This window comes from Triturus cristatus, chromosome 3_2 (genome assembly GCF_964204655.1).
Source record: "Triturus cristatus chromosome 3_2, aTriCri1.1, whole genome shotgun sequence".
Taxonomy (NCBI): Eukaryota; Metazoa; Chordata; class Amphibia; order Caudata; family Salamandridae; genus Triturus; species Triturus cristatus.
In genome coordinates, this window is record NC_140584.1 from 1,165,715,275 (window position 1) to 1,165,741,155 (window position 25,881).

Genomic DNA, 25,881 nt, shown 5'->3' on the forward strand with positions numbered 1-25,881 from the left:
TGCAAAATAGGGTATGATCAAAGAAAAGCAGTAAAGGTTACTGCTGTCAAAGTGGGTGACTTGGTTATGATCAGAGCTCCGGTTGGTAGGAAAACTTCCAATCTGTTTCAAAAACCTCATAGGGTTATCAAAGTGTTGACGAATGCCATCAAAACTGAGGATTCGCGCATTTGGAACTTAAACAGAGTGGTTGTTATTAAGAACAAAAAGCTAAACGTTGATGAAGATGATTTCTCCTCACTTGCTTCTCGATCAAGTTCTACTGTGAGTAGTAAAATAGATTGTGATTCAAGAAACAAAAGGATCTCCAGGTTACCATTGAAGTTCAATGACTATCAGATGTAATTTTTTTATTGTATTCAGTCTCATTATATCACTTTAGTCTTGTATATAGGGGGAAGGTGTGTAATATTGTGCATTTACTCATTTAACATATTTACTTAATACTGTAGCCATCTTGCTTTTGTTTAAAAGGTGCACCATGGTGATAGAACCTGGTGTGATGAAGCTCCTGTAAGTTTGCTGTCAGTTGCATCTGACATTAGCTGCTGGATGGATAGGATCACTTTACTGGATTAAACTTAACTTCTATTTTACTAGCTGGAGTCTTTACTCTCTTAATCTTTACTTTTAACTTGAATTTTACAGATGGCCACTTTGGTATAGGTAGGCGGACACACTCCTCTGGGAGCGGGACTGCTTGGGGATTCAATTCAAAAGGTGAGGAATCCACAGGCAGATGTATCCATCAGAAGAACCAGTTACCTACCTTTGGTAACGCTTTTTCTGGTGGATACAGTATCTGCCTGTGGATTCCTCACTGACCCACCTCCCCATTGTCTCCCTACTTATACCAAAAAGATTTTTTGCATGAATATCATGTATTTCATTGTTATTCGAAATGATGTGATGTTTGCCACTAGGAAATGTCAGTTTTAGAATTTCCAGCTTCTTTTTTTCTTAACGTAGTATACTGTGTATACTCGTGGAAAAGTTGTCCATTGTATATACTTGGGAAATGTTGTCCGTTCCCGTTCGCCTCAAAGGCATGGAAAAAATGGATGTAACTGATGTCAGCACACTGACGAGGTCTTATGGGTCCGATGACATTGCACAGGGTTGCCAGCAGAGCCATTCCATTGTGTTGTCCTCGTCGATGTGGGAGAGCTATGGAGAAAAATTTCTGTGGAATGCTGCTCAAGGGGTAATTCAAAAGGTGAAAAATCCATAGGCAGATTCTATATCTACCAGAAAAAGCATTACCAAAGGTAAGTAAATTGTTACGTTTGCAGGTTTTAGGTTTTATAGCAAGCTCTTCTCCCACAATGCTTTTTAGATCTGTCTGGATATTACCTGTCTTTTTGGTTATGTATCTATTTTCTCTGTGTTTTGCAAGTCCTTGGAAACTCATGGCTGTTATTTCTTGAGGCGGCCTTGTGATCAAATTGTGTTTCGTATCACAAGTGTTGTCCCATGCGCTTGTTGCTAGCAGGGATTCAGTTTATATGTTATTTCCTTTTAATGTTTCGTTTTTTCCTTATTTAATATTTTGAATGCATTAAAAGGTTCATTCCCTTTTCTTCTTTTGCATGCCTTGGTATTTTGAGCGTGCCAATGCCTCTGAGTCATGTTAATGCTTTCGGGCCATGACAATAAGCACCATGCAGGCGCAGGCGTTGTAGATACCTGCGGTCCTCCAGTAAATATAGGCCAGTGATGCTTTATGTGTTGTCGGGCCACTCAGAGTCTATTGTGACACAATTTTATATATATTATGCATATGTTTAGGAGATACACCTTAGTGGCAAAAAAATGTTTTACAACTGCATAATTGATGCATGTCAATATTGAATTCAAACCTATTGGTGTCATTTTAGTCTTTTACAGTGCATCATGTAGCCTTCGAGTGGTCATTTGGTTCTAACAAAATTCTCTATACCATGAAGGTATTATTGTTCATCTTTCTTTTGGTGCTCATTAATTTTGGTATAATGGAATGAGTTCTGAGAGTCCTGCTTTTGGATTTTATCAGGACAGTTCTTTCTCTGATATTTCTTTATTGTTGTTAAGAATGCGGATTACATGACTTTTGTCTTGCACTCTGCCCTTTTTAGTCAAAGAGTTCTCTTTCCCCTTTGGGGCTAGAGGATAATGTTTGTTAACTGGCAGGTGGTTCTTTAGGGGTCCCCCCTCTTCTCGGACGTGGAAGGTTGTTTTTTTATTTGTATTTTCTGTGACAGTGATCATAGATTCTGTTAAGAGGGAAGCTCTTTTTCTGCTATTCCTAAGTATATTTGGTCAGTTGTTAGTTATGACTGGCTTGGTCTCCTTGAGAACTTTTGTAGGATTAGTTCGCAGAGCCTCCTCCAGTGAGGTACAGCTATGATACTTGATTCGAAATTTAAGGAATCTGCAGCTAGATGTCTCTATCAGATGTAAACATTACTTACCTTCGGTAACGTAATATCTGGTAGAGACACAGTCTAGGCGCAGATTCATTAACACCCTGCCCTTCCCCACCACTCTGCGAATGACCTTTGAGATAAGGGTTATATCCTTTTTCAGTACTGGTTGTATATACCGGTGATCACTTTCTGATGGATACATCTGCCAGTGGATTCCTCACCTTGTGAATATCCCCTGCGCTAGCAACATTCGGAAACTTTTGTAGCAGTCCACGCCGATGAGGTCGAAGACGACGTCACAGAGGCACGGCTCCGCTCGCTACTCCGCTGACGTCACCGGCTCCATAAGAAGACCTCCTCGGCGTGATGACGTCAGTTTCCTTTTTTCCGCGCCGACGACGCCAACGGATTTCGGGAATCGTTACTGGTAGCTTTACCTGTTACTTTGTGTTTATTCTGAAGATTCTCTGTCTTTCTTCGAGAATGTCGACAAGGAAGTCTGGTTTTAAGCCTTGTCGTGAATGTGGCAAGCACATGTCCATCACTGACCCGCATGACGATTGCGTTTGGTGTTTGTCCTCGGACCATGACGTTGGAGGTTGTTCGAGTTGCAGGAAAATGAGCTCGAAGGCTCTTAAGGAGAGAGAGGCAAAGCTCTTTATCGCCCGGATGAAGAAAAAGGAGAAAAGAGGTAGAAGAAGATCCAGGTCGAGGTCGAGGTCGGCTTCCAAGTCGACTTCGGGACTTGCTTCAAAGAGCAAGAAGCATAAGAAGAAGAGGAGGCATTCGTCGCATCATAAGGCTTCGACGTCTAAGTCGAAATCGCCTGCTCGGCGTCGAAGGGAGCCAGTGTCTCCTTCTCCTGTCCCGGCTTCGCCTCCGGTTCCATCTTCTCCGGTGTCTTCGCCGGCTCCGGCTGAATCCCCGGTGCCGGCGTCCTCTCCGGCGCCGGTGCCATCTCCAGATCCTGCAAGTCCTCGGGCTCCGTCTCCGACTCCGGCCCAGGATGAGGATTGTCAGGCTCCGGGTGAGTCTGTGACGCCGCAAGTTCCACCGTCGGCGCCGGCAGGCCAGAGTCCGGTGTTACCTGACCAGTATCCGGCTTTCCCTAATCCAGGTCAGGACCCCTCGCATTATCTCAATGCAATGTACGGGGTGTTCTCTCGGGCCATGTATACCTCTGGTGCACCTATGGATCCGATGGGTCCGATGGCTTTCAATCTGGGTGTGCCGCAGGTTTACCCTCAAGCACCATTTATGCCGTTCTTCCCAGCGACGCCGTCTTGGCAGTTGCCGGCGCTGAGAACATCGACGCCGCTTCCCTCTTCGCCGGCGCCGACTCGACCTCGTTCGACGCCGGCTGTTCCAGCTGATCCGCGTTCGACGCCTCTGCCGGCGCCGTCGGATTCGATCACGGCGCCGCCGACGCCGCAGGTGCGGATCCGTTCAAGAAGGGAGGCGCAGAGAGTGCTGGAGGAGAGACGCTTTCTGATGGATGAGGCTGAAGAGGGGGAATTGGTCGAATCTGATGAGGTGTTCGACGAATTGAAGGAGGCAAGTGGTCTGGATTTGTCTCCGGAGTGGGAGATCACTCCGCCATCGGACGAACCCTCTAAAGACGCGGCACCCTATCATGCTGTAATTAGAAAGGCTGCAGAGTTGTTGGACCATCAATTGCCATCTACTGAATTCAAGTCCAATATTTTAACTGAGGTGTTACATTCTCCAACTGCGGTCTCAGAGCCTCTGTTGCCTTTCAACGAAGCAATTTTGGAACCTGTGCTGGATGTATGGCGCAAGCCTTTCTCAGCTCCTGCAGTCTCCAAAGTAGTCGCAAGAAGGTATAGGGTGGCTCCAGGGGATCCTGAATTTTTATCTTCACACCCTTCACCTGAAAGCCTAGTAGTTCAGGCGGCTTGTTCTGGACGGTCGAAAGGGGCATTTCCTCAAGTCCCAGGGTACAGGGAGGCAAAGAAGGTGGACCAATCGGCCAAGAAGGTCTTTTCATCAGCCAGTATGGCATTAAAATCTTCAAATGCGACTTGTCTGTTGGGACGCTATATCCATGCGCTTATGGACTCGGCTAAAAGGTTGGCGCCAAAACTGCCAGAGGAGGATAGAGGAGGCTTCAATGAAGTTCTATCGGATGCCCAGGCGGCTGCTCGCCAGGTTATACAGAGTGGCCTGGATACAGCAGACTCAGTTGCCAGGGTCATGGGGTCTTCAGATGCCACCAGGAGGGGTGCATGGCTTAAGTCCTCCGAGTTCTCTTCGTATGTCCAGACAACTTTGTTGGACTTACCTTTTGATGAGTCTGGTTTGTTCGGGAAGAAGGCTGATGCTGCTCTCGAGCGCTTCAAAGAGAGTAAGGCTACGGCTAGGTCGTTGGGCCTTCAATCCCAGCCGAGGGGTACTTTTAAGAGGTACAGAGGCTTTGGAAGGGCGAGTTTTCGTTCCTACAGACCAGCCCAGCAGCAGCAGCAGCAGCAGCAGCAGCAGCAGCAGCAGCAAGGCTCTCTGTCCAAGGGATATAGAGGAAGACTTAGAGGTCGCTCACGTGGCCGTCAACTCTCCTCCTCCTCTTCCTCTTCCTCAGCCCCTCCCACCACCGCAAAGCAGCCCTAGATTCGACATTCTGGATCATGCTGGTCCTGTGGGGGGCCGGCTTACCCATTTTCTACAAGATTGGGAATCTGTAACTACAGATCTCTGGGTTCTAGATCTTGTAGAAAATGGGTATGCCCTTCCCTTTCGGGAATTCCCTCCAAATTATCCTCCTTGCCAAGGGGCTTGCTCGGAGGACCACCGTCTTCTCCTGCAGGAGGAAGTCCTGAAGTTGTTTCAGAAAGGTGCGATAGAGGTGGTCTCAGAGCAGGAGAGGGGTCAGGGATGCTACTCCCGGTATTTTCTGATTCCGAAAAAGGACGGCAGATTGCGTCCGATATTGGACCTCAGGATCTTGAATCTTTATCTGAAGCAAGAGAAGTTCAAGATGCTCACCCTTGCGCAGGTTCTTCAGGCGCTGAATCAGGAGGACTGGATGGTGTCGCTCGACTTGCAGAATGCGTATTTTCACATCCCCATTCTGAAGTCGCACAGGAAGTATCTCCGGTTTACGGTAGGGTCGCAACATTATCAGTTTGCGGTCCTCCCGTTTGGTCTTACTTCGGCACCATGAGTCTTCACAAAGGTGATGGCGGTGGTGGCAGCCCATCTCAGAAGGTCGGGGATTTCGGTTTTCCCTTATTTAGACGACTGGCTGATCAAGGCGGAGTCGCCAGGGAAGGTGCTGCTCCATCTGCAGGATACAACTCGGCTGTTATACAAATTGGGTTTTTCGATCAATGTGCCCAAATCTCACCTGGTGCCCTCTCAGCGCAACCTGTTCATAGGTGCGGTACTGGACACTACTGTGTGTCGAGCATTCCCTCCTCCTCAAAGGATTCTCGACATACAGGAAATGATTCCTTTATTTTTCAACAGAGCGGTCGTTCCAGTTCTGAAGGTCCTTCGCCTGCTCGGTCTGTTCGCCTCCTGCATCCTGTTGGTCAACCATGCACGCTGGCACATGAGGGCACTCCAGTGGTGCCTCCGCAAGCAGTGGTATCAGCACAAGGGAGATCTCAGGGAGTCTGTGAGGATCTCCAGAGAAGCTGCAGCGGATCTGTCTTGGTGGAGCGTGGAGGGCAATCTGTCCCAAGGAAAGCCCTTTCATCTACCTCCGTTGGTGACCACAGTGATAACGGATGCATCCACTCTAGGGTGGGGTGCTCATCTGGGGGATCTGGAGATCAAAGGTCTTTGGTCTCCGGAGGAAAGGTTGCTGCATATCAACCTTCTGGAATTACGGGCGATACGTTTGGCACTCAAGGCCTTCCTCCCTTCCCTTCGCGGTCAGTCTATTCAGGTCCTGACGGACAACACTACCGCGATGTGGTATATAAACAAACAGGGAGGAGTGGGGTCTCTTTGTCTCTGCAGAGAGGCCCTGCGTCTATGGTCCTGGGCTCAGGACCATCAGATTTGTCTGATGGCGAATCATCTGGCCGGTGTTCTGAACGTGCGTGCGGACAGTCTCAGTCGGCAGTTTTCCGCCGACCACGAGTGGAGGCTCCATCCGGAGGTGGTTCGTCACGTCTTTCGGACGTGGGGAACTCCTCGGGTGGATCTGTTTGCCACCCGCGAGAACGCGCACTGTCCGTTGTTCGGCAGTCTCCAGTATCCGATGCAGGGAGCGTTGGGGGATGCGTTTCAGTTGAGTTGGGGCTCTCGACTCCTTTACGCGTTTCCTCCCATACCCTTGATTCCTCGGGTTCTGAGGAAGATTCGCCAAGACCGGGCCCAAGTCATATTGATCGCCCCGGATTGGCCAAGAAGGGTGTGGTATACAGATCTTCTCCACCTCTCCTCGTGCCCTCCGCTCCGTCTCCTCTGAGGGCAGACCTCCTCTCGCAGTCGGAGGGGCAGGTTCTACACCCCCACCTCCAGAGCTTATACCTTCATGCCTGGAGATTGAACGGGGCAACCTGAATTCTTTCTCTCTCCCTCCAGATGTGGTCGACGTTATTTTATCGGCCAGGCGACACTCCACCAAATCCATATACTCCTATAGATGGTCTAAATTCGTTCTCTGGTGCGGAGAGAGGTCAATTGATCCCTTGAAGGCTCGTTTGTCTAACATTCTGCAGTTTGCCCTTTCTCTTGCTCAGCAAGGCTTTGCTGTGGCTACTGTAAAAGGATATTTATCGGCTTTGTCGGCTTTCCTATGCCTGCCGGATCAGCCGTCCTTATTTAAATCACCTATTGTGCTTAGGTTTCTTAAGGGCCTCATGAATAAATTTCCTCCTACTCCCTTTATTGTACCTCAATGGGACTTAAACCTTGTACTGACTTATCTTATGGGTTCTCCCTTCGAGCCCTTGCATAAGTGTCCCTTGAGACTGTTGTCTTTTAAGACAGTATTCCTCATTGCAATCACCTCGGCAAGGAGGGTAAGTGAGCTTCAAGCTCTTAGTTCAAAACCCCCATTCTTGACTGTGCATGCTGAACGAATGGTGCTCCGGACCAGGGCTGCGTTTTTGCCTAAAGTGGTAACTCCCTTCCATCTGGGGCAGTCCATTACTCTTCCTTCCTTTTATCCTCCCCCTCACCCTTCCAAGGAGGAGGAGAGACTTCACCGTTTGGACCCTAAGAGGGCGGTGAGCTTATACCTGGACAGGACGAAAGACTACAGGATTGATGACCAGCTCTTTGTGGGCTTTGCAGGCTGCAGAAAGGGTTGTGCGGTGCACAAGCGCACCCTGTCCAGATGGATTGTACTATGCATCAAGATCTGCTACTCCCTAGCTGGTAAGGAGCCTCCGGAGGGTTTGAGGGCTCATTCTACCAGGGCAAAGTCTTCTACGTCTGCTTTATCTAGGGGTGTTCCTGTGGAGGACATTTGTAGGGCGGCAACTTGGGCCTCCCTCCACACCTTTGCAAAACATTATTGCTTGGACACCGAGGTGAGGAGGGACGGACATTTTGCGCGATCCGTCCTTCAGGACTTTCTGGTATAGAAGGGTGGACACCCTCCTCCGGGAGTGGGGACTGCTGTGGAATCTATTCACAAGGTGAGGAATCCACTGGCAGATGTATCCATCAGAAGAACAAGTTACTTACCTTCGGTAACGCTTTTTCTGGTGGATACAGTATCTGCCTGTAGATTCCTCACTGACCCACCCGCCTCCCCGTTGTCCATCCTTCTATACCTGTGGTTCTATGCCTGTGATTCTATTGATGGTGTTTCAAGTGTGTTTATCACTGTCAAAGGCATTTTGTTATTTCTTGTGCTTTGTTACTTATTTTCCACACTGTGTGTGTTGATATGCATTTTGTGTACTGTGTATACTGTGTATATATATTGCTGTCAGTCCGTCCGTGTGCCTCGAAGGCACGGAAAAAAGGGGCGGAACTGATGTCATCACGCCGAGGAGGTCTTCTTATGGAGCCGGTGACGTCAGCGGAGTCGCGAGCGGAGCCGTGCCTCTGTGACGTCGTCTTCGACCTCATCGGCGTGGACTGCTACAAAAGTTTCCGAATGTTGCTGGCGCAGGGGATATTCACAAGGTGAGGAATCCACAGGCAGATACTGGATCCACCAGAAAAAGCGTTACCGAAGGTAAGTAACTTGTTCGTCTCAACTTATGTTGGGACTCAAAAGACCTCTTAGCCTGGCCACATAGGTTTTGTTTAGATGGAGCCATACCATCCACTTGGTGGTCTGTAGGGTGGGGGGTGTTTTCTCTGTCACACTGTATAACTCACCAGCGGGCAGTATTGGGCAAATTGTTCTTTCTTTGAAAGTCTTTGTCTGGTATCATCATATCTTGTATTGGCACTATCAATATGTCACGTAATGGTGTGAATCAACAAACAGCTTGGTGTTTTTATAGGTTTAGTTTACTATTACCATGCCATTCATCACCATTGATGAATGGACTATAGTGCATAAGGTTAGTCAACAGGGTGCAGGGTTTTATGTAGCCCTGTGCTTTGTCGATTCTTTGAGGGTTTTTCTTTAAAATCCATTATTAACATACCATTTGTTGTTACTTCTTTTATATTGTTTCTAAGATGTTTTATATTTTTGGCACCATGTTTCTGCAATCAGTTTCTATATTCGCTCCACGTTCTGGCACGGAAGGTTTCACAGAAGAAACTGACATCTGTGTATTGGAGGGGACTTATATGAATCCATTGAGTCAGCGTCATCGCAGAGCCACCCAACGCCGTCTCTGGGCTCTCAGAGGTACTGCTGAAAAATTTCTGGATCCAGACTGGCACCTGAGGAGAATTCAAAAGTTAATGACTCTGCGACTAGACTGTGTCTCTACCAGATATTACGTTACGGAAGGTAGGTAACTTTTACAGCATGTCTGAATTATCTACTCACTCCTGACAGTGGGCAAAGTTTGAATGCTCTGCTTGAGGCACCAATTCTTGTTAGGAAAAGCCCAAGGGACCACTACCTGCCCTTAAAAAATGAAACAAAAACGTTTCATCTTTTTATATAAATGCATCCCGTTTTCATTTAAGGAAAACAGGGTGTATTAAAAAAAACAGCTTTATTCAAAAGCAGTCCCAGACATGGTGGTCTGCTGAGCCCTGCAGGCCACCATCTCTGGGAGGGCCTGTCATTCCCAATGGGCTCGCAAATTGCAAGCGGCTCATTAATATTCATGAGCTTTACAATTTGCGACCCCATTGAGAATCGCAAACAGTGTTAAGCACACTGTTGTACCTGCATAATAGCACCTCGCAAATTGCGAGTCGCAAAAGACTCGCAATTTGTGAGGTGCTATTTTGCACGTCGTACATCTGGCCCAAAGTATTTCCCAATAACAAACTGCCAAATGGACTAATGAACACCTGCATTTTATAATGTACATCACATAAATGTATCGCATTGTGTTACTCCATTTGATCTCTTTTTGCCAGACTGAGCTCGGAGTTCGAAACCAGATGATTGGGAAGGAAACTGTAGAAATGTTTGGGATTGAGAGGAGCATTTGGTCAGAAGAAGATCTTCCCTTGACCTGGCAGTGCTTCTTCCTGTCAGATGGGTAAGATTTTTTTGTAAAGCCCTTTGCGTAGAAAAGACTATACGATGTTCATGCTATGCTCCTGCAATCGGTAGATCTTTCCTAATCATAAATGCATTGAATACTGCTGTGATACCACAGCCATGGATACATGATTGAGTAACCTGCAATGTACCGCTACAAGAGAATTGAAACTTACCTGTTACAGTAGTTCTGTGGAATAAGCATCCTTTATAGAGACTTCCTAGTTTGTGAATGATGGTGGAATAGGCATAGCTTGTGATTCTGTAACGAATGGCCATGCTGGCAAACTCTTGCTACATGTATGTCGTTTTCACTGTTTGCTTTTACTTAGAGCAGAACCCATGTGGTCTTCATATGCAAGGAGGATGTGAGGCAACTTCAGAGTTAGAATCATCTTGATGAACGTTTCCTAATCCATCTATAGTCTTGATACTCCCATGTGGCATCTGTTCTATTACATTGCAGACCATGACATATAGCCATGCCTCGCTTACGTAACACATACCTAGCCAGAGTTAATGAAGTGCTGTACAGGGCTAAGGAAAAATGAAATCATACAAGCATAATTGTTTCCCTGTTGGAGGGGACTGTTACCGTTGGAGAGTTAAAAAGACTACCTATGGGATTGAGATGTCATTTTCTTTGAATGAATGTGTCTTTAGCTGTTCCCTGAATTGAAGGAGGATTGTGGCAGTCCTTTTGGAAAAGGATGTCGTTCCAGATTCTGGGTTTGTAGATAGAGCAAGGATGTTTCAAGTTTTTTCTTTCACTTCTTCATTTCCAGTCTAGTGGTGGCCTGGCTTTGGGTGTGTTAGCGGCCACTGAAAACGGTGAGTTTATCAACCAGATATATAGGGGGCAGGTTGTGATGTATTTGTCGATAATGCAGCTGAACTCGGCTACAGGGGAGCCAGTGGAGGCCCATCCGGTTGGGACAGAATGATTGAATTTCTTCAGATCCTTGGCTAGATGTGCTGCGGCATGAAGGACTCTTTTTTAGGGCCACCGTAGTGTCAGGGAGTTCATGGAGCAGGGTGTTGCCACTGTCCAGACGTAAGAGTAAATAGGAATGGATGGTAGTACTGAAGATGCTTTCTGGGAGGAATGGTTTTACTTTCTTAATAGTGTGAGATGCTCTTTGAGGGTGAGGTTTGTGTTGAGAATGAATCTAAACTATTTGGTGATAATTGGGGTTTTCGGTTCTTGGGGGTTGAATCTGGCCAGGTTTAGACTACAATATACATTATGAATTCATTTGACAACACTGAATCCTGAACTGATTACACTGATACTCCACTGATAAACCCCATTTCCTCAGGGTGGATCTATATTTCTACAAGTATGTAACCCGGGTACCAATGTAACACTCATCCAAAAGCTCTTCAGCTATTGAGGCTTTGCTTACTGAGGCTTTGCTGAAGTTTAACTCATACTGAAAGGATATCTATTAGGAGAATGTACCATGATCTTGTAGCCACTGGTGGTTTTTCAGACTTGTGGTAGCTTGTATACAATATGTTGCTATTGTAGATGTATAATAAATTAGTTAGAATTGAAGGTTTGGTCCAATTGTTTGCTTCTGAGAATATTTGTCAGTTGGATTGTAGGCTATATGTATAGTGCTGCAAACGCCAACTGTCTTCAGGTATTGAACATCTCTCTGTTGGCAGCAGAAAGTATATTAACAGAGTATTCTTGATGGCCGATTTGAATGTGATACCAGACAATCCCAACCAAGGGTTGCAGGTAGAGTGTTGTCGGCCAAGCGAAGGATACCAGGTAGAGTGATCTCCTCCAAGGGAAGGCCGGCAGCTAGACGGTTCTCATCGAAGTGAAGGGCTGCAGGTAGAGTGTTCTAGTCCAGGAGAAGGGTCGTAGGTAGAGTGTTCATGTCCTAGAGAAAGACTGCAGGAAAAGTGTTCTCGTCCAAGCAAAGGACAGCAGGTACAGTGTTCTCATCCAAGAGAAGGGTTGGAGGCTGAGTGTTCTCATCCATGAGTAGGGTTGCAGGTAGAGTGTTCTCGTTCAAGAGAAGGGCCGCAGGTAAAGTATTCTTGTCCAAGTGAAGGGCTGCAGGTAGTGTGTTCTCGTCTACGACTAGGGTTGCATGTCGAGTGTTCTCATCCAAGACAAGGATTGCAGCTAGAGTGTTCTCATCCAGGCGAAGGGCTGCAGGTAGAGCCTTCTTGTCCAAGTAAAGGGCTACAGGTAGAGTGTTCTCATCCAAGAGAGGGGTTGCCGGTAGAGTGTTGTCGTTCTAGAGAAGGGTTGCAGGTAGTGTGTTGTCGTCCAAGAGAGGGCTGCAGGTAGAGTGTTCTCATCCAAGAGTAGGGCTGAGGTAGATTGTTCTCACCCAAGAGTAGGGTTGCAGGTACAGTGTTCTCGTCCATGTGACGGGCTGCAGGTAAAGTGTTTTCGTCCAAGAAAAGGGTTGCAGATAGTATTCTCGTCTAAGAGAAGGGTTGCAGCTAGAGTGTTCTCGTTCAGACGAAGGGCTGTGGGTAGAGTGTTCTTGTCCAAGCGTTGGGCTACAGGTAGAGTGTTCTCATCCAAGAGAAGGGTTGCAGGTAGAGTGTTGTCATCCAAAAGAAGGTTTGCAGGTAGAGTGTTCTCGTCCAATAGAAAGGTTGTAGGTAGAGTATTCTCATCCAAAAGAAGGGTTGTAGGTAGAGTGTTCTCGCCCAGGAGGAGGGCTGTGGGTAGAGTGTTCTTGCCAGGCAAAGGGTTGTAGGTAGAGTGTTCTCGTCCAAGAAAAGGGTTGCAGGTAGAGTGTTCTCGTCCAAGAGAAGGGTTGTAAGGATAGTGTTCTTGTCCAAGAGAAGGGTTGCCGCTAGAGTGTTCTCATCCAGGCAAAGGGTTGCAGGTTGAGTGTTCTCATTCAAGCCAAGGGCTGAAGGTAGACTGTTCTCGTCCAAGTGAAGGGCTGCAGGTAGAGTGTTCCCTTCCAAGAGTAGGGTTGCAGGTAGAGTGTTCTTGTCCAAGCAAATGGTTGCAGGTAATGTGTTCTCATACAAGTGAAGGGCTGCTGGTAGAGTGTTCTCGTTTAATAGAAGGGTTGCAGATAGAGTGTACTCGTCCAAGTGAAGGGCTGCAGGTAGAGTGTGCTCATCTAATAGAAGGGTTGCAGGTTGAGTGTTCTCATCCAAGAGAAGGGTTGCCAGTAGAGAGTTCTCGTCCAGGCGAAGGGATGCTGTGGTAAATATTTAAATTACCTGTACTATTTTTTATGCGGTAAAGTCTAGTAAGAATAACTCAGTCAAAATAAGAGGCAGAATCCGTGGTATTAGAGGTTCTGAAGAGGACTTTATTCCTTACAAAGGAATTATGGTTCGAACCAGGCAATCATATTCCATCACCACGAAGGTTCAGGAAGGGATAGGCAATGCATTATTGACAAGTAATCATATATATATGAAAAGCATTACATTAAGACAGATGCAGGAGGCGTAACAGCTGGTAATACAGATAAGAATACACATACGTAATGAAAATAGGCGTAATAATAGGCGTATACTAGAAACGTCATTTAAAATGATGTCACAAGTGGGTGGATCCATAAGAGAATCCTGCAGTGTCAGCAGAAATATTTGGCAGAGATGCGCGCGCAGCCGCATGACGTGTGATTGACGTGCAACTAGAGGGTGAAGGGAACTTGACATTTAGCCCTACATGTGGAGACAGAAGTCTGGGGTGTCAGGACAACCTAGTCCTAAATCATATCTAATATCTTGTGTTTAAGGAACTATATTATCTGGAAGGAAAGGTCTTCTCGGACAGATCCTATTCTATACTGACTGTTAGTGCGTGTACAAGCGTCTATGTGTCTACATGAGATGCGAGGGGGCAGGAATCTTCCATAGTAACAGAGGCTATGAATTACTTGCATAAAGACAGCGAGGCCGAGCCCTTTGCTCGGTAGCAGGAAGGATGTTTACCTAAACTACTAGACAGGAATGCATTGGATGAAGAGCGGAGCAGATAACTTGAAGGCTGAATACAGTTTTTGGCAGGCAACAGGCCGCGTCAGGCACCGTTAGCCGCGCAGGGAGTAGGACAAAGTTCATGGATACGGATGCAGGTCCAGGCTGGAGCATTTCAGAGGCAGAAGCAGGAAAAGGCTTGATGGCAGAATTCAGGGCCTACTCGCCTGAACTGTAAAACGTGAAAAGTGAACCATATAAAGTCGGTGGCCAATCATACTTAGGAATGGAATATTCGACCCATTCATGGCGAATCTGAAAGAGGACAGGTTGACGTTGGACGCACATGTATTTGCGTCTTCATAGCTGGAACTGGAGGGAACATACATGTACTCGTAGCATGTACATGGAGCCGTTGGGGTCTAAGATAGGGGACACAATTGACCATAAAAAATTCATATTTCCTCATTCCCTCCTTGTCCCCTACGGACCCTCATGAAATATCCATCTTCATCAATCCATCAATCTGTTCATATAGCATCATTTGTTCTTCTTTCTTCTTCCAGGATCTTGAATGAAAATTTGAAGGCGGGATACACGATGTGGTACACAGACCACAAATCGCTGGCCCACATTGTAGACACAAGCAGCAACTGAATAGAATGAGAAAGCCAATACCTAGGAAGGATAGGATCCTCCATCCCCAGGCTGACAACACGCTCCAGAACCAACCGGACCAAGTCCAGGTGCCTGGATTCTGGTGTATCTGGCTTACGATCTTATGAAGTCGAGTTATGGCTTTATATACTGACGGCGCGTTTTCTGGTATGAAAACACAGCAACTTGATCCGATGACCCTACAAGCTCCGCCCCTATCGGCCAGAATGACGTCAAGGACAAGACGATTTTGAAGAACAACAATCCGCATCGCAGACTGCTCCTCTGTTAAGTTGCCTAAGGCGGAAGTAGTTTCATTCACTACTGCTTCAAGGGTTCTAGTTAATCTACGTATCAGCTTACTATTGGTGACTGTACCTATGTAGGGAAAGAAACCTTTATTGAAATCTGTGTATTTCTCCCATGCTGTTTCAGTGTAGTCGACAATCGGGAGATCTCTCTGCTGTCTATTGTGTACTAAATGGGTATTCCTATGATAATCAGGCGGGGCTAGGAAAACAGGTGGCAGAAGGAATGCAATGTAACAGGTACCATCCCAATCTAGGGGTAGGCGTATATATGCGGTGTGACCACAGATGAAGTAGGAGTGACGGGAAGCTCTAAATGTAGACTTGCCTTTATCACTGAATTCTATTACAGTGGTACATTTACTATGGCCCATGTGTATTGAACCATTCTTTCTTACACATAATTCGCCTCTAACTGGAAATACTGACATAGCGGGCAAGATTGGTGTAGCTTCGGATTCAACATTCAGGATCATGAGGTTAAGTGTAAAGTTACCTAATCCATATACTTCATTTTCTAGATCAGTTCCTGTTCTTTTGGGAAGTCCCTCCTTGTTAGGGTAGCAGACTTTAAGTAAAACTAGGTTCAGGTTTCCCCATACCCAGTTGTCTTGATAAACTACTGAATTTGAATCTAGGGAATTAATCAAACTAAACCATGCTCCACAGGAGCCATTGTGTGTGAACGGATATGGAAAGAGGGGCAGAACTCCCCTGTATTTCTGATAGGGAGGGAGTCGGCCACATATCCAACAATTTGTAGCATTGCTGGTCTGATGAGAATGATGTAACATACTAATGAATGTGTTGTTGCGCAGCGCAAATCTATAGGACAACTCATGCGGAGGTAACTCGCTAAAAGAATGTTCGGCAGTAGCATTGAAAGCACGCTTGGAAATAGGGTAATACATGTGTAATAATATACTGGTAATAATAATCAGAAGACTTAGAAAAAACATAATTAACAATGTCACTATGCAGTGACTACGAAGTGATTTACAGTACGCATGTTTCTTGAGCTGTTTCTGTCTATTTCTCTCTCTATTTCGGTCTAGAGGATACATGTCAGAGACAAATTCAACCGATTCACCTTGGAGAGGACTTAAACAATCGAATTGTCTGACTTGCTAGACCTTAGTTTCAGTTTATAGTTCTCTTTTTCTGTCTTTTCAACCAAGGGGAGTTTTGAGTCAGTCTGTGAGGGAATGCAGGGCTGAACGTTTAAATCCGATGGTAGTCCATGAAATTTCTTGATATGGCTCGAGTGCAACCACCCTTTACGTCCCTCAATCTTCACAGCTGTCCTTGTGGTCAATAAGACGAGCTTAGGCGACTGCCAGCGAGGCTCCAGCGGGTTCCTTCTGTCGAAGTTCCTTACAAGTACAAGGTCTCCCGGAACCACGTCATGGGGCTTCACCTCAGTGTTATCGGGAAAAGCTGCAGCTACCTGTGAACGACAAGATTGTAGTGCAGACATCAAGGAAGCCAGGTAATCTGTCAGCATATTACAATCAACATCAGTGATTTTACGAGGTATAGGCGTCCCCCACATATTTGGTGGTCTACCGAAGATCACCTCATACGGGGATAGCCCTGTTCGAGAGTGTGCTACCATTCTCATGTAAAAGAGCGCAACTGGTAAAGCTACTATCCAGTCGACACCTTTTTCTCTACATACTTTGGACAGTCTAATTTTCAGAGTTTGATTATGTCGCTCCACGAGACCTGCTGCCTCGGGATGTCGGACACAGTGGAATTTCCATTGATAGCCTAACAGAAGTGAAACATGTTTCATTAGCTCGGATGAGAATGGCTGGCCATTATCTGAGTACACGACACGGGGCAAACCATACCGTGGGAAGAATTCTCGAACTAACTGTTTAGCAGTAGTCGGGGCAGTGTAATCTGAGACGGGATACGCCTCTGTCCACCGGGAAAGAGCGCATACAACTACGAGGACATATTTGAATCCTCGACATCGTTCCATCTGGATATAATCCGTCTGGAGGACTTCAAAAGGGTGATCGGGGGGTTGAAATCCACCCTGTTCTACAGGTACGCCTTTTCCTGGATTGAACTGACAACAAATCATGCAGGTACGTACTTTCTGTTTAGCTGCTGCTCGCAAGTGTTTATTGAACCAAATGTGTTGAATACTGTCTAGCATAGCTTTCTCTCCTAGATGCGCTGGACTATGTATTGTGTTAATGATGACTTGAACCATTGAGTCGGGGAGAAACCATATCGATTTTCCCTTCGTCATCCATCCTTGATCCGTTTGGATCCCTCCTAATTCGGTCCATTTCTTTATTTCCTCCGGTGTGGCATGTGTCTGTATATCAATTACATCAAGGGCGGGATCCTTAACTGTCATGCAGTGTGTTGGTGTCGGAACTATTGTCTTTGTCGTGTCAGTTGGATGAGTCTGATTCTGAGCAGTCTGTTTAGCTGTTCTGTCAGCTAGGTCGTTACCCTGAGAAATAATGTCAGTCACTTTTGTATGGGCTTTACACTTCATAATCGATATTGCAGTCGGCAGATGTATTGCATCTAACAGAGCTTGAATAAGGGGACCGTGCTGGATGTTGGCACCGTGAGAAGTTAAATAACCTCTCTCTCGCCAAAGGACTCCGAAGTCGTGAACGACTCCGAATGCATAACGTGAATCTGTGTATATATTGACTTTCTTATTTTTGGCTTGAATACAGGCTTGTGTCAGAGCGATAAGCTCTGCTGCTTGAGCTGATAATGTGTCGATACAATTTGTTTCAATGACTTCGGTGTCTGTCGTGACTGCATAGGCGGCCACTAACTCTCCTGTATTTGTTCTCATGCATGAACCATCTACATACAATGTCAGGTCTGGATCTGATAGTGGAATATCTGTCAAGTCTTGTCTGGGTTTCGTCGTAATAGTAATAACTTCAATACAATCATGTGCCAGTGGGTCTGTTCCAGTTAATGGCAAAAGTGTGGCAGGGTTTAATGTACTACAACGTCTGATTTCTATGTGTGGCTGGAACAATGTCAATTCATAACCCGTCAGTCTTGCTATAGTCAAGTGTTGTGTTTGGGTCCGGTTCAAGAGAACCTCTACTGCGTGTGGTACTTGTACTGTCAATTGATGTCCTAACACTATGGCATCACTTTGCCTGATTGCTAAAGCTGTTGCTGCGACTGATTTCAGGCACGCAGGAAGAGCCTGGGCTACGGCATCTAATGTACTGGAAAAATAGGCACATGGCTTGTGTGATCCTGCTTGTTCCTGCGTGAGTACTGACAAAGCAGTACCTTCACGTTCTGTAACGAAAAGTGTAAAACGTTTGCTGTAACATGGTGTTGCTAAAACAGGTGCTTGACATAAAGCTTTCTTTAAGCTTTCAAACGCTTGTGTATGTTCCTGAGTCCAAGGGAGGTCAGTCGATGTCGCTGCCTCCTGTGTTGTCAACTGAATGAGTGGTTTTGCTAGAAATGCATATTGAGGGATCCACTGCCTACAGTACGAAGTGAGGCCTATGAATGCCCGCACCTCCTTTTGTGTCTTGGGTGGCGGCATGTTAACAATTAACTGGATGCGGTCGGGTGTAAGCTGTCTTCCCCCCTTGGACAGCAAGTGCCCAAGGTACACAACTTGCTGGACACAGAATTGCAACTTCGAAGGGGACACTTTGTGCCCCTTGTCGGCTAAAAAATGTAAAACCGTCAGTGATGCTTTTTCACATTCAGGTTCGCTTCGGGCGGTGATCAGCAGATCATCGACATATTGAAGCAGGGCAGTGTTAGCTGGCATGTGGATACTGTCAAGTTCTCTTTTCAGTGCTTGGCTATAGATGCTGGGGCTTTCTGTGAATCCTTGAGGTGCGCGTGTGAATTTAAAACTTCGTCCATTTAAACTGAATCCGAACAAATATTGGCTTTCCGGATCGATTGGGACGCTAAAGAAGGCGTTCTTGAGGTCAATTACAGTAAAGAACGTTGCTTCTGAATCTATGGCTGTTAGTAATGAAGAGATATCTGGGACCACGGGGTATTGTGGTACAATGCATTTGTTTAATTCGCGCAGATCAATAACTAATCGATATACTGGCGGTGCTTTTGGATCAGTTCGTTTAAGAATCGGAATTATCGGGGAATTACATACATTGGAGTCGGTTTCCACGACCACTCCTTGTGCAATGAGCTCGTCAATGATTTGCAGTAAAGCCACTACAGCATCTGGCGGTAATTTGTATTGTCGCATTCGTGGTAGTACCACTCCTGGTTTGAGTGTGACTCGATATGGTGTAATGTGCATACAACCTACATCAGTGGGGCCTTGTGCCCATAAATGTGCAGGTAGATTCTGTAACCGGTGATCCATGTCTCTAGACACGTAGTGACCCTTAAAGTCACGCAAAAATAACCGTACTCCTTCCGGAGAACAACATATTATAGCTCCTAGAGCTTTCAATGTTTTTATACCTAACAAGTTTTCTGGACATGATTTCGTAAGCAATAGATCTGTAGTCCGTGTCAATGGACCAACTGTGAATGCAAGTGGTTGCGATACTTCGTTAATAGTGGGCTTTCCTGAAAAACCAAGGGAAATATTTTGTGAGCCTGAGAGTGGTGCCCCTGGGACTTCGCTGTGACTGATAGTGGTTCTGCTTGCCCCTGTATCGAGTAGAAACTTTCTGTCTTTCCCTAATACTTGACTCTGTACGTAAGGACCCTCTTGGTCTACGGGAACCTCAATAAGGGGTAGGCCAACTTCCCTCTCTAGGCTATTTCATGTGTAGCGCTGATACTCTGGGTAGTCATTTTGTGCATACTGGTACATCTGTTGTGTCGTGTTTTGTGTTGCAGCAATAGGCTGTGGCTGTTGTTGTTGTTGTTGTTGTGGTGCGGTCTGTTGTACAGCTGGCATAGGCTGTATATTCTGAGGTACTTGTTGTTGGATCTGATCCTGTCTAGGCGGACGTGGTCTCTCTTTCGTTATACCCGTAGAGATATTATGTTTCAGAACTGCGCAATCGTGTATATAATGACCTGGCTGTTTACAATAGTTGCATGTCCCTCTAACAGGACCCGCTGAATCATTGGACTGCGTCGCACCCTTTTTATGACCGTCAGCTGGAACTGACTGAGCAACAAGCATTTTCATTTTCGTGTCTTTCATACGTCTTTGTTCATGTTCTTGTTCTTCTCTAATTCTATTGTGATGATATTGTAACATTTGTAACATCTGAGACGGTGTGTTACCTTGCCAAGTACTCTCGAATTTCAGTACTCTACTCTTAACTTGGGGCAAGGAATTTTCAACTAATTTTGTCACAAACAGATGTGGATACGACTCACTACTTGCTTTTATGCCACTATTAATACCAAAACATTTTTCAAATCGGGAATAGAAATCACTAGTGTCTTCATCTTGTTTTTGTTTACAGGCTGAAATTGCACCCCAGTCTTCCTTTTTCGTAGTTAATAAACGTGGTAGTACCTGCACTAATAATCCTGGTAATGCTGTAGTCTTTTCCCCAAGCCCTGAACCTGCAGCTCGGACCTTTTCTTCGTTTTCTAATGCTGTCCAATCTATCTTTTGGTCTCCCACCTCCCATTCCTTTTCTTTGAGTTTCTCGTAAATACCGGCAGGTAATAAGACTTTTAATATTTTCATAATGTCAGGGTATGTATACTCTCCCATGAGTAACATGTCTTTTATCTCACGGTGGAAACCTGCTGGGTCTTTGTCATGGCTAGGTACTACTTTCTTCATTTCTAATAATTCAATTTTAGTTATGGGCGTGTACACAAACACGCGTTTAAAAGTATTGTCATCACCTCTGACTGGGTGTACTTCGCGTAAGGGATTCTGTCTGTCTATGTGATACGCTTTTCTTTCTTTGGGGGGAACTGAAACATGTTCTGGGCATACGAAGACAATGTACTGGTGTCGATATTCTAGAATTTCTTTAATTAAATCAGTACCTGAACCTCTCCATTTGTTCGTGAGTAATTCTATCAGTATATCAGGTAGGGGACCAGGATCGGAGTGTTGGCTTCTATATAATATAAGGAGGTGTTGTATCATGTATATACCAGCTAAACGCTGTTCGTCTGGGGTAAGATTCAAAAACGTGTGTGCTAGCGCATCATCACTGTATTTTTCAGAACTGTCAGCCCATTGTACTGCTGACCTGGCTAATTCTTGTTCATCCATAGAATCGAGCATGTGATACCCCCTTCGGTCTCGGAGTAATTTATCAGCAGCCTGGAATAAGTGTTCAGGGGACTTCGTGTTTAGCATAGGGGCTTGAAAATGTCTATTACATTCTGGACGTATCGGACATATCGGATCAGTGAAGTATCTGGTATTGTTACAAGGTCTTCCCCTACCTACATAAGCTATCGTTTCTAATTGTCCTGTGGGCATTTCTGATTCTTCCTCCTCCTCTCCCTCTGATTCAGTTTTGTCTGCCTCCATTCTGGCTTTATGTATTCGCTCTACTTCTTTGCGGATCTTTCAGCACATAGCTACTATACACGTCTGTTTATCATGTTTTCCCTCTGATATATTCTGACCCCATCTGGTAAGTACTTGCATTTCATCCTGGTCTACCCCAGGCCTGTCTTTGTCTCTGATCAAGCAGTTTATAAAGAAGCGTAACAGTAATCTCTGTATATCCACTTTCTGGTAATCCATGGCTTCGTCAATACTTTCAGGGCCTTGCCCTGTTTGGACAAAACGATATATATTGTCTAGATGATTAACCATTCCTGGTAGTGTCGTTAAATATAGCGAAGCTCGTCGTATACGTAGTGATGATAGCAGCATTCTGTCATTTTTACCGGGCACTGGATCATATCTACAATCCACAAGATGTTCCTTAAACATGTCGGACGTTGCTATTTGGGGTGTACGTTGGTTTGCTAAATCTCTAAGAGACGATTTACTTCGTGACGGTGGCGTGGCAAAAATTGCTGTCGCTCCTCCTGTCGCACCTTCTGAGGTGCTAGGCACGAAAGGATTTGTGGGATGTAAGGTAGAAACTGTGGATGCAGGAAAAGCGGTGGAAACAGATGAACCTGTTGGATTGTGCGGAGGAGTTTGTTGTTGCGGAGGTGGGGGCGGATGATCTCGGGGTTGAGCACCATCGACAGGTGGCGTGTGTGGTGGAACATTAACATATTCGGGAGCTACATCGTCTAAATAGGAGGAAAGGAAAATATCTTTTGCGGTCTTGGGATGTGCTTTAATCGGGAGTAATGGGGGTGTCAAATCTTTCGGTATTTCCGGGGTGGCCTTAGGTAAACCTTCGGCCAAAAGAGGATACATACCATTCATAACAGTGTTCCGTTGTCTGTCTACTTGTTCTGTTTTTACTCGGATACCTTCCTCAACTAATACGTTTTCTCGGGCTTTATTTGAGTTCTCCCTACTTTTCTCTTCCTGTCTGAGCGCTTTCTCTGTGCGCCTATGCGATTCTTTACGCCATAGTTCAATGGCATCTTTCTGTGACTGTCTGGCTTTCTTTTTCCATAATTCTTCTTCTACTCTCATGATGCAATCTGCATCCCATGTCCCAGCTGCGGGCCACCTCTGACTTTCTGCTAGATCCTTGGTGTAGTCCACCCATAAGTCAAAATATAATACGGCATCTAGGCCATGTTTATGATACATAAAGTACCCTGGAGTGTCCCTAGGTGGAACGGGAACAGCCTCTTCGAGTACTCCTTTTCTAGTTTTGATCTGTCTTAATTTTGAAAAGAACGGCATCTTTAAACCTTGCTACTTGATTCTTACTCGAACTGGACTTGAACACGATTAATACAATAAACACAATAAGGAACACTCATTCATACCACAATTTTTAAAACCTATTAAAACATTTAACATTTAACATTTAACGAACAATGATAATTAGAAGAAAACTAGTCACCGACATAATACTAATACTAGATAATACTGAATTATATACATGAACATACTAGATATACTGCTAAACAGTACAGATACACTGCTAAAACAGTGCAGACCGGATTTGTGTACCCAAACCCGTCATGACCGGCACAAATTAATGTGCACGTCTAAATGCCTCCCCGGCAACGGTACTCACCGGGTAGCACGGAACGGAAGGCCTCGGAACTGAACTGAACTGGACCGGACTGGACTGGACTCGACTCGGAACTTCGGAACCTGGTGGGCCTCTGTATACCTCGGATCTTGCTCTCTCAGCTAGGCTCTGGTCGGGATACTTCGCACTTCTCACCGCCTCGTCTGGGTGTTGATCCCAGCCTCAGTCACCCCCGCTTGGCCGGAGGGAGATACAGGAAATCCTGCGGGTACGCGTTTTTGTCCGTTCAGCTGTGGCAGGGGACCGGGCCTGCAACGCACCTCCGGCGCGTGAGATGAGAAAGTGTCCCTGTTCGGGCGCCAATTTATGTGGTAAATATTTAAATTACCTGTACTATTTTTTATGCGGTAAAGTCTAGTAAGAATAACTCAGTCAAAATAAGAGGCAGAATCCGTGGTATTAGAGGTTCTGAAGAGGACTTTATTCCTTACAAAGGAATTATGGTTCGAACCAGGCAATCATATTCCATCACCACGAAGGTTCAGGAAGGGATAGGCAATGCATTATTGACAAGTAATCATATATATATGAAAAGCATTACATTAAGACAGATGCAGGAGGCGTAACAGCTGGTAATACAGATAAGAATACACATACGTAATGAAAATAGGCGTAATAATAGGCGTATACTAGAAACGTCATTTAAAATGATGTCACAAGTGGGTGGATCCATAAGAGAATCCTGCAGTGTCAGCAGAAATATTTGGCAGAGATGCGCGCGCAGCCGCATGACGTGTGATTGACGTGCAACTAGAGGGTGAAGGGAACTTGACATTTAGCCCTACATGTGGAGACAGAAGTCTGGGGTGTCAGGACAACCTAGTCCTAAATCATATCTAATATCTTGTGTTTAAGGAACTATATTATCTGGAAGGAAAGGTCTTCTCGGACACATCCTATTCTATACTGACTGTTAGTGCGTGTACAAGCGTCTATGTGTCTACATGAGATGCGAGGGGGCAGGAATCTTCCATAGTAACAGAGGCTATGAATTACTTGCATAAAGACAGCGAGGCCGAGCCCTTTGCTCGGTAGCAGGAAGGATGTTTACCTAAACTACTAGACAGGAATGCATTGGATGAAGAGCGGAGCAGATAACTTGAAGGCTGAATACAGTTTTTGGCAGGCAACAGGCCGCGTCAGGCACCGTTAGCCGCGCAGGGAGTAGGACAAAGTTCATGGATACGGATGCAGGTCCAGGCTGGAGCATTTCAGAGGCAGAAGCAGGAAAAGGCTTGATGGCAGAATTCAGGGCCTACTCGCCTGAACTGTAAAACGTGAAAAGTGAACCATATAAAGTCGGTGGCCAATCATACTTAGGAATGGAATATTCGACCCATTCATGGCGAATCTGAAAGAGGACAGGTTGACGTTGGACGCACATGTATTTGCGTCTTCATAGCTGGAACTGGAGGGAACATACATGTACTCGTAGCATGTACATGGAGCCGTTGGGGTCTAAGATAGGGGACACAATTGACCATAAAAAATTCATATTTCCTCAATGCGGTGAAAGAGTTCTCTTCCAAGTGAAGGGCTGCAGGTAAAGTATTCTTGTCCAAGCGAAGGGCTGCAGGTAGAGTGTTGTCGTCCAAGGGTAGGGTTGCAGGTAGTGTTCTCTTGTCCTAGCAAAGGGTTGCAGGTAGTGTTCTTGTCCAAGTGAAGGGCTGCAGGTAAAGTGTTCTCGTTCAAGAAAAGGGTGGCAGGTAGAGTGTTCTCATCCAAGAGAAGGGTTGTAGCTAGAGTGTTCTCGTCCAGGCAAAGGGCTGTGGGTAGGGTGTTCTTTTCCAAGCGAAGGGCTGCAGGTAGAGTGTTCTCGTCCAAGAGTAGGGTTGCAGTTAGAGTGTTCTCATCTAAGTGAAGGGCTGCAGGTAAAGTGTTCTCGTCCAAGAGAAGGGTTGCAGATAGACTGTTCTCGTCCAAGTGAAGGGCTGCAGGTAGAGTGTTCTCTTCCAAGAGTAGAGTTGAAGGTAGAGTGTTTTCATCCAAGAGTAGGGTTGCAAATAGTGTGTTCTTGTCCAGGCAAAGGGCTGCGGGTAGAGTGTTCTTTTCCAAGCGAAGGGCTGCAGGTAGAGTGTTCTCGTCCAAGAGTAGGGTTGTAGTTAGAGTGTTCTCGTCTAAGTGAAGGGCTGCAGGTAAAGTGTTCTCGTCCAAGAGAAGGGTTGCAGGTAGACTGTTCTCGTCCAAGTGAAGGGCTGCAGTTAGAGTGTTCTCTTCCAAGAGTAGAGTTGTAGGTAGCGTGTTCTCATCCAAGTGAAGGGCTGCGGGGAGAGTGTTCTCTTCCATGTGAAGGGCTGAAAGTAGAGTGTTCTTGTCCAGGCGAAGGGCTGTGGGGAGAGTGTTCTTGTCCAAGCGAAGGGCAACAGATGGAGTGTTCTTGTCCAAGCGAAGGGCTGCAGGTTGTCATCGAAGAGTAGGGCTGCAGCTAGAGTATTGTCCTCCAAGTGAAGGGTTGCTGGTAGAATGTTCTTGTCCAAGTGAAGGGCAGCAGATGGAGTGTTCTCGTCCAAGAGAAGGGTTGCAGCTAGAGTATTGTCCTCCAAGAGAAGGGATACAGGTAGAATGTTCTTGTCCAAGCGAAGGGCAGCAGATGGAGTGTTCTTGTCAAAGAGAAGGGTTGCAGCTAGAGTATTGTCATCCAAGAGAAGGGCTGCTGGTAGAATGTTCTTGTCCAAGCGAAGAGCAGCAGATGGAGTGTTCTTGTCCAAGAGAAGGGCTGCAGGTAGAATGTTCTCATCCACGTGAAGGGCTGCGGCTGATTGTTCTTGTCCAAGCGAAGGGCAGCAGATGGAGTGTTCTCGTCCAAGAGAAGGGTTGCAGCTAGAGTATTGTCCTCCAAGAGAAGGGCAGCAGGTAGAATGTTCTCGTTC

At 45.9% G+C, this 25,881-nt stretch overlaps 1 protein-coding gene across 3 annotated transcripts in view; it reads left to right on the forward strand.

Annotated features, from left to right (window-relative positions):
* The window catches only part of CATIP (ciliogenesis associated TTC17 interacting protein), a 286,772-nt gene that overhangs the window by 246,755 nt on the left and 14,136 nt on the right, over positions 1-25,881 (forward strand). For all 3 annotated transcript variants that reach the window (XM_085646977.1, XM_085646978.1, XM_085646979.1), the window contains one exon: positions 9,885-10,009. In XM_085646977.1, coding sequence (XP_085503103.1) covers positions 9,885-10,009 — 125 coding nt within the window. The remainder of the gene's footprint in view (positions 1-9,884; positions 10,010-25,881) is intronic.